Here is an 8908-nt window from a genome sequence, read left to right on the forward strand (position 1 = left end):
ATAAAAGTAGTACTAGAGCTGGACTGTACAGTACAATCAGCAAAACAGTACTGTACTGTATAAACAAGGTGTACTGTACAAAAAAAGACATTGAGGCTTACTAAACAAGAAATTTTGTGGTGCCCTTTGTTGGCTGGCTGGAGTTGTTGGGGATGCAAGCTGTTGGGATTACTCAAATCCTGGGGGCTTGCATGTTTGACAACTGCAGTTTAACTCCAGTTAAATTAAGGGGATTACAGGGTTTCATACATCTTGCATTTATCGATGGCTAACATGGTACCACACTGTACTGTACTGTACTGTACTGTACTGTACTAAACAAGTTGTACAGAATTGTACCAAAAAAAATAAAATAAATTCAAGCTAACATTTAACAGGGTTATTCACAAAAAGGTGAAGAGTTTGAAGAGGGCAGGAGAAGTGAAAAATCTAGGACAACATAGCTGAACTGGAAAGTGAGCTGAATTGGAGAATTTTCCCAAATCAGCTATTTTGTATTAGATTGTTCACTTCTCCTCCCTTCTCCAAACTCTTCACCCTTTAGTGAATAGCCCTGTTAGTCTTTGAATCCTAAAAAGGTATCGTCAGTGTCATCATCGGAATTCTGATCAGGAGATGTAGAAGGCACGGGAGATGATGAAGTAGAAATGGAAGAACTAGTAATAGGGGTCCTGGGTGTAGTTTTCGAGAAAAATCCCGTTGGTGTGGTCTGTTTTGTCATTTTCTTTTTTGTTTCATAAATTTCATGATAGCAACGTAAAAGTTCACTTATTTGCCTTTCCACTTTTGTGAACCGTTCAACAATCGGATCCATAGCTTCCAGTTCTAACATAGCTGCATTCACTTTTGAGAACACACCCGCTAATCCCTTTGCAGTGAAGTTCTTTGGTACTTCTTCAATTCTTTCCTCTTCTTCTTCCTCCTCTTCTAAGTGTTGCTGTGCTTCCAACTCTATTAAATCTTCCGTACTTAGCTCTCCCTCAGTATATTCCACTAATTCTTTAATATCTTGCAGTTCAACCTCAAAATTAAGCTTGTTAGCAAGTTCCACAGTTGTTTCGTTTATAAGATTGACATGTTCATCTTTGTCAAATGCTTCTGATGTATGCACAAAACGTTTTAGGCATTTTTTCCATATGCCTTACATACACTTTTCTGTCACTCCTTCCCAAGCTGATGCAATGTTCTTAATGCACTCTTAAATGTTGTATGATTTCCAGAAATCACGAAGGGTTACTTCATTGTTTTCTGTTGTTGCTACAGCTTTGGAAAAAGTTGTGCGCAAATAGTATGCTTTGAATGTAGCTATAGCCCCCTAGTCCATTGGCTGAAGGATAGCAGTTGTGTTTTTAGGCAGATACACTACCTTTACATCTGGGTGTAGATCATCAAGATGCTGGGGGTGGCCTGGAGCACTATCAAGCAGAAGGATGATTTTAAAGGGAATGCCCTTTTCCAGACAGTAATGCTTCACCGAGGGTGCAAAGCAGTTATTGAACCAATCTTCAAATAAAGCTTGCGTCATCCATGCTTTGTTGTTTGCTCGATAGTAAACAGGCAATGTGTGCTTACTAACGTTCTTCAATGCACGTGGGTTCTCAGACCGATAGATGAGTAAAGGCTTCAACTTGAACCCAGTAACATTTCCTTCCAACAACAATGTGACCCTGTCCTTAAAAGCCTTGAAGCCAGGCATTGTTTTAGCTTCTTTGTGTATGTACGACCTTTCAGGCATTTTCTCCCAAAAAAGTCCGGTTTCATCCACATTGAAGATTTGTTCTGGACAGAAGCCGCCTTTCTCTATGATTTTATCAAATTGGTCAAGACATTTTTCTGCTGCTTCTACATCTGCACTTGTCGCCTCACCACTGAGACTCCGATTATGCAGGTTAAATCTGCGACAAAACCTCTGAAACCATCCATGACTTGCTGTGAAAGTTTCAGTCGACTCTTCACCTTCACGTGCCTTCAAAGTCTTGAAGATACTGAGTGCCTTGGCTTGAATGATTGAAAGACTCATTGGCATTCTTTTTTGTATTTGGTCATCAAACCAGATCGCCAATAATTTTTCCATGTCATGGATGAGGCCTTTCCGCTGCCTAGTTATTATGGCTTTAAAACCTGTTGATGTTTTCACTCTTTCGTTTTGATGACATCTTGTACTAAGGGGTACAAAATAAACAATACAGTATGGAATAAGGTACCCAGATCTCCCAACACTACTCTTCAAGAAAAAGAAGTACTGTACATTGTCACACTACAGGTACCACCTGGGCTGCACATCAGAGAAACAGCAAGGTGGCTGGAATGGCTGGCACACCATGCATATACAGTACTGTAGTATTGCAAATATACAGTACTGTACTATCCATACAGTACTGTACTGTAGACAGTATGCTGCATAGTACTCACCCAGAAACCTGTAGATTTTATGCATAGAATCAATGTCGCAGTGTAGCAGTAGAAGTCACCATAGGCCGCACTGTACAGTATTGTAGAAGAAGCCGCAATGCCGCTCTTGTTCCTACGCCTGAACTGCGCGCCACGCGGTCGCAAGTCCGAATTCCGTCGTAAGTCTGAAAACACACCCCCGGTTGTAAGTCCGAGCAGTAGGTAAACAGGTAGGTCGTTAAACGAGAAATGTCTGTATTATTTGCATAATAATAATAATATTTACCTAATTTCATAATATTTACCTAATGAACAATGACGTCAGGCATTTTTTTCTCTCACTTCTTTTTCTTTTCTTTCTAGTGCTGACTACGAACGCCAGGGTATTTCTCTCTCTTCCATTGACCAGCAATATAAGGGGACACTGTTACATAATCCTAACCGCTGCAATTTTTATATTGTGCTCAATGTTACATACTCCTGACCAAACCGTTTGTTAAAAGACTGCAGCAGACATGTGCAGTGTATACTGTTCATAGACCCAGACTCTATTTAACCATGCCCCTTAAAACCATGCCCAATATTAAGTCCTATGTAGCTACACCCACACTAAATGGCAGCACACTGCTGGCATTGGGAGGTACAGTATGTTAGTGCCTTGGTGTTTATTATTGCAGTTACTCACACAAAATGTTGGGGGTTATTATTGAAGTCAGGACATGTAAATTAAAATAAAGATTGGCAAAAAATAAAATAAAACAAGGCAACAGAATCCAATGGAAGTCAACAGAGGTTAAAATTGCATGTCAACATATATTTTTGGTCTAATTTTGGTTTGAACGGGCTCTAAATGCATTTTTTAGTTCTCCTGTAGATGAGAATAAACTTTATGTAACATCCAGTAATTTTCTTTGTTGATTTTCCAGACGGAATCTAAACCCTTCAAATGGATATATTTCTATATTTATGGTGGATCTACTCCATACCTCAAGTTACTGACATACTGAAATATTTCTTTCAGATTTCCTGGTGTTGCTCATGCACCGACATTCTATGAAGAGTTCAATGTCCATTTCACTTTTCCTATCCAAGGGGGAGCACTCAGACCTAAAGGAATTCAATTACAGGTTCCAGATAAGATAGCATTGTCTGGTAAGCAGATACTCCCAACTTCTCTGTGGTTTAAGGATAAAACATGACACACAGACTTTTTTGTTTGTTTGTTTACATATCCAGTATTGATTGCTTCTAGGATCTTTTCTATCTAAAATGTAAGCTGGGAAGTTACCACATATCACAATGGAGAAATGTAAGGGTTTGTTTTTGGTTTAGTATAGAATATGGATGCACCGATACCACTTTTTTAAGACCGAGTACGAGTACCGATACTTTTTCCCAAGTACTCACCAATACCAATTACCGATACTTTTTCTTAAAGGACAGGTCACATTTTTTCTAAGGCAATACAAAATCATGATTTTAGGTCAGTTTCTTAATATTATGAAGAACATGAACATGAAATGTGGAGAATTCTTGTCCTATTAAAATAGGAATATTGCGTTAAGAGCTACCGAAATTACTGTTCATAACCAGTTTTCATTCCAATGTTGCAGCTAACTTAGACACTAGGATCTTGTGTCAACTCTGGAGGTCATGTTCACCCTGTAAGCCCCGAAGTGCTTTATGATGCTAACCCTAGCTCCTGTGGTTGAGAGCTCAGGTCTATGCCTCCTGTCTGCCATGACTCACTCTTGGTCACTAAGACCACCTAATCATAGCTATGTAGACCATTTAGAAGGCTTAAATATATGAAATGTATGTTAACTCTAAATCTATTTTTCGGTATGTTTGGCATTTTGTTTTACTGTTTACTGTTAGCAACAAGGTAGTCATCTGCACACCAAGATCCAATGTATCAAAGCATCTGATCTCAGTTATTCATGGCATCACATGTAACAGCTTTCTGAACCTACAGCGGTGCCTTCATCAGGCAAACATAGTGACTTCTGATACATAGACGCTTTGAAACACTGATTCTTGGTGTGCAGGTGACTACCTTGTTGATGTTTAAATTCTATGCGGCGCCATCCGCAAGTCATTCCAGCACCTACTTAACTATTACATTGGGATTCCGGTCTTAAATGCAATGGAACAAGGATGTATACAGTTTTCGCAAACAAATCATTTTTATGACTCTATTGCAAGGTTTCTTACCTGTGATTCTTTTCTTTTCACAAGTGACATTTCATTCAGTTCTGCAGGGACACCAGGGTACGAGGAGGAGGTTCCGTGTCGTATCCTGCTGCACTGAAAAAAAAGTAAAGTGTACTGTACTTTTTTCAGTGCACACCACTCTGTACCCATCGCAACATGGTGGTGTGAATCAATCCTGTCCATGACAAGGCACATTGCCTTGTCTTGCATTGGGGCTGCGCTGGAAACAACCAATGCAGCCCCAGTGCATATGGTGTGAATCGGACCTTATCCTGTCTTGCATACCCTGTTGTCATTGATGCAGACTTGGAACTACCCTGTAATTCCTGTAAGATACAGACTTATACTGTATCTTGGATAGGACATATTAATGCATTTAAAATTACGTTCTTCCTAAAATCCTTATTCCGCTCTTCACCGGTTAGAGTACTGGCTTTCTACTTACGTCTATTACAATGGACGATTTTTCTCTTTATATGGGCTCATATGCTTCCACATATAGCTTACTCCACCATGTATTCCCACAAGCTACAGGGAGAACTTAGTGTATATAACACTGTCAAATATTATCAGGCAGCCCAGGTTTTGCAGCTATCCTTTCTACTGTACATGCGACCAGCAATGTTCCTTTATGGGTTTTTCTAGAGATTCTGAATAGTGACAAGATTCCAATATCGGCCGTGCTATGGTTACCACATTCTAAACAACCAACTTCCTTAAGTCCACTAAATGCTACAAAGTCTTAAGGCCGTGACACACTGCACACGGAGCAGCGCGGAGAGGGGGCGCGCTGCCTTTGCGAGCAGTGTGTCATGTAATTTTCTGCTCGTCACCTCAGCTGGCGAGAGCTCGCGGAGCTGAGCGCGCAGAGATGAACAATTTCAACTTCAGCCAATCGGCTCGCGCGTATAAACCAGCGCGTCGCGATGCGACAGCTGGCAGGTTATTACGGACGAGCCGATTGGCTGAAGGTGCTGTCAATCATCTGACTGCACTCAGCTCACACACTGCACGCAAAGCTCCATGCCGGATAGCTTTGCTTCGCTCTGCACGGCTTCGCGTGCAGTGTGTCACGGCCTTTAAGCTGAGGGATTCCATCAGGTACACTGGTAACTTGTTTTCACTGTTCTTGCCTCTGTTACCTATTGTTAACAACCCGCTATTTCAATTGGGATGGGAAAATCCTGCATCTTTCTCGTGGTGGGTATTGAAGAGCCTTCCACATCTTAATTGCATTCTCAATCTGCATTCTTTCCTGGACTGGGCGGCGATTCTGGAACGATACAGTGCTCCGTCTTTGGAATTTAATAGATATCTTCAACTTAGACACTGTATGGGGGCACTTATCCGGAACGCTGAGTTTCATTGTACAAAATCTGGTTTTGAGCTTTGATTCCACGCTCCTGTTTCTGATTTCTGTTTTATACTCTAGCTTGAATTCTTATACAATAAACTCACAATTCTCCTATGTGTGGCAATGAGAGCAGGCTATTTGTACAACTATAGACTTGGAGAATTGGGGGAACATCTGGTCCAGGGTGGCTAGATGTTCATTCTATACGTCTATTCTAGAATTGGCATTTAGGATTATTTTGCAGGGTACTGGGTATCGGCAAGAATAGCGGCCCCATCTTATAGTGGCAGGTGTTTTTGTGAATGTAGTCTTTTAGGTGATGTTATTCATATACTGTATGGTGGTCATGCCCTAAATCGGTGGCCTTTTGGTCCAGAATTTTTGGTCTTTCCTTTTTTCATATTATTTCTCTGCATCACCACTGGGTCGCACTGTTGCAGTGACCTATGCCGGGGCTTATGGCCACAAGACAAACACTGGTTGACTATTTGTTCCTGGTGGCTAAGCAAACAATTGCAAAGGCTTGGAGGAAGCCCAGCGTACCTACACAGGAAGTTAAAGAACATATGAACACACTCATGGTGAATGAAAAATTGACCAGTATTCTTTCAAGTGAAATTATGGAATCCAGGCTGACCTACAGACTTTCCTCATAGGTCCAGCTTCTCTTGGCTGTTTTTAGATTTGTGGTCCTTTAAAGGGTGCCAGTTGCGTGGGGGCACACCCTGACCCTTGTTCCCCTCCTCCTTCTCTCCCCCTCTTTCATGCTATTTGCATGATAATCCTATGGCTTGCATTATTAGGAGGTCAGCAATGCTCTTTTAGCCAGTATAGTATTCAGTTGCTTCAACCACCCCTTTTTCTTCCCTTTTTTCTGTTTGGTTCTGCTTTTTATCTTATCTGGGGAGATCTGTGGGAATATGTTGTCTACAGTTCTGCACTCCTATTTTAGAAACCCACAAGACTATTATATTGTTAACGCCTCTATTATACTGGTTATTCTATTACTATATTATAAAGCATATTGCCCCTGCGAAGGCTGTACTTATGCTTTTTCTTCCTTAAAATTAAAATATTTCATATTACAGAAAATTTCCATCATAGTTTAACCCCTTCATGACTGAGGCCTTTTTTTCATTTTTTGCACCCATGTTATATTCCACATTTTAGGCCTGAAAATGTCTTAAAACCCCCAAACATTATATATTTTCTGAATGCCAAGACCCTATAGAATAAAATGGTGGTAGTTGCAAATTTTTATGTTGCGCAATATTAGGGCAACTCCTTATTAAACCCCCAAATTTTGTGACAAATTTATTTAAATGCCCCAAAACACAACAAAATACCCATTTTTTTAATGAAATATAAAAGATGAGGTTACAACGAGCAAAACAATACCCAACATGCCCAGGTTACAAATTGCGTGCGTCCGTGAAACGGCGAAAAACTGCAGTACCCCAAAAAGTCCATAGAAGACGCTTTAAAACCCCCACAGGTCATCAATTTAGAGATACCCCAAAATACTGGCCCTAGAATTATTGCTCTCACTCCGGCGTGCGCGGTGATACCCAACATGTGTAGCGCGTTCGTCGTTTTCATACGTAGGCGCACAAGTAAAAGAGATTCTATCACAAGGCATTTACCTCTGGGGAAGTACATACTGCATCCAGGACAAAGACACTTGTGCTGATAAAATGTAAAGACTGCCCTTGCTGACCCCCTTCTAAAATGCTAGTTTCCTGGGTGCCACGCCTCTGGCTTTAGTACCTCTGAGTTTCTGACCCAGAACATGTATGCAAATAAGTTCTGACTTGTTCTTTGATTCATACTTATTTTGACTAATATTGTATTGAAACCTGAGAATGAGCATGATAATCATATGGCTTGCATTATTAGTGGTTCAGCAATGCTCATTTAGCCAGTATAGTATCCAGTTGCTTCAACCACCCCTTTTATGAAAGCCATTGATAACTGAAAACTAGAGCTGCAACAGTTAATCGATTAAGTCGATTAAAATCAACCCCCTTAATCTGGGTCAATTTATCTGAAATAATCCTTGGCATAAGAACATTATTGCTCATTAGCCTGGGTTGGCTACCCAATACTCAACTGTGTGTTAATATTTATTTTCTAAATATCCATGATAATTTTAAATAATTAAAAGTACTTAGAGGTATATTTGTGCATGTGTATCTTCCTGGTGCACATGTTTTAAATTACAGTGATTAATCCACTTGAAGTGAAAGTTTGGTGAATGTCACATTCATCGAACCAGAAGTACCTTCAAGGGTACAATTGGCACTATCACAAAACCAGTGCTGTAGTATTGTGCAAGGATGGAAGATCTGTTGATGTAAATATTCATTATGTTACTGATTCTATTTAGACATGATATAGGCATTAGGCAGCAAAATCAAATAATATGCACTTATAATATGGCTATGTTATATGCTATAAGTTCACCCAAAGGTTAATATTTGGGAAGGCTATTTGTGCCTATGGAGGGGTACCAGCTTACCTTGTAAACTGCATTTCTGAGCCTTTAAGTGGAGGGCACCCTTGGACTAGAGCGTTATTTATCACCAAAACAGTATAGGCAGTGGAGGGAGTGTGATATATATGGGGACACCAGCTTCATTCTAGACATTGGATACGGTGCTATTTAGTAAAACACTAAGGATTGACAAATTGGACCTTCATTATTACCTCCATTTTACTACACATTCCTATTACCAAGAGACTATCTGACCATATTTTACTTAAACCATTGTTGACGAATGAATCAAGACCAGTGAATAAAGAATAGTCACATACATTATGCATTGTCTGGGGTGTTCCATGTCCTTTGGTATCCCCAGTTGTTTCTCTTCCTGGTACAGGATGCATGGGCTGGATCATACAGAGATGACATAGTTAAAGATGCTTTATGTGGCTGATTCCAGTAGTTTT

At 40.2% G+C, this 8908-nt stretch overlaps 1 protein-coding gene across 1 annotated transcript; it reads right to left on the reverse strand.

Moving 5' to 3' along the window:
* Nucleotides 1-556: 556 nt before the first annotated feature.
* On the reverse strand, nt 557-2323 carry LOC108788607 (tigger transposable element-derived protein 1-like). Its single transcript, XM_018558409.1, is given in 3 exon segments — nt 557-1098; nt 1228-2162; nt 2268-2323. Coding segments are annotated over 3 exon segments (1533 nt in total).
* Nucleotides 2324-8908: the final 6585 nt, after the last annotated feature.

Source organism: Nanorana parkeri, unplaced genomic scaffold (genome assembly GCF_000935625.1).
Source record: "Nanorana parkeri isolate BGI_ZX_2015 unplaced genomic scaffold, ASM93562v1 scaffold338, whole genome shotgun sequence".
Taxonomy (NCBI): domain Eukaryota; kingdom Metazoa; phylum Chordata; class Amphibia; order Anura; family Dicroglossidae; genus Nanorana; species Nanorana parkeri.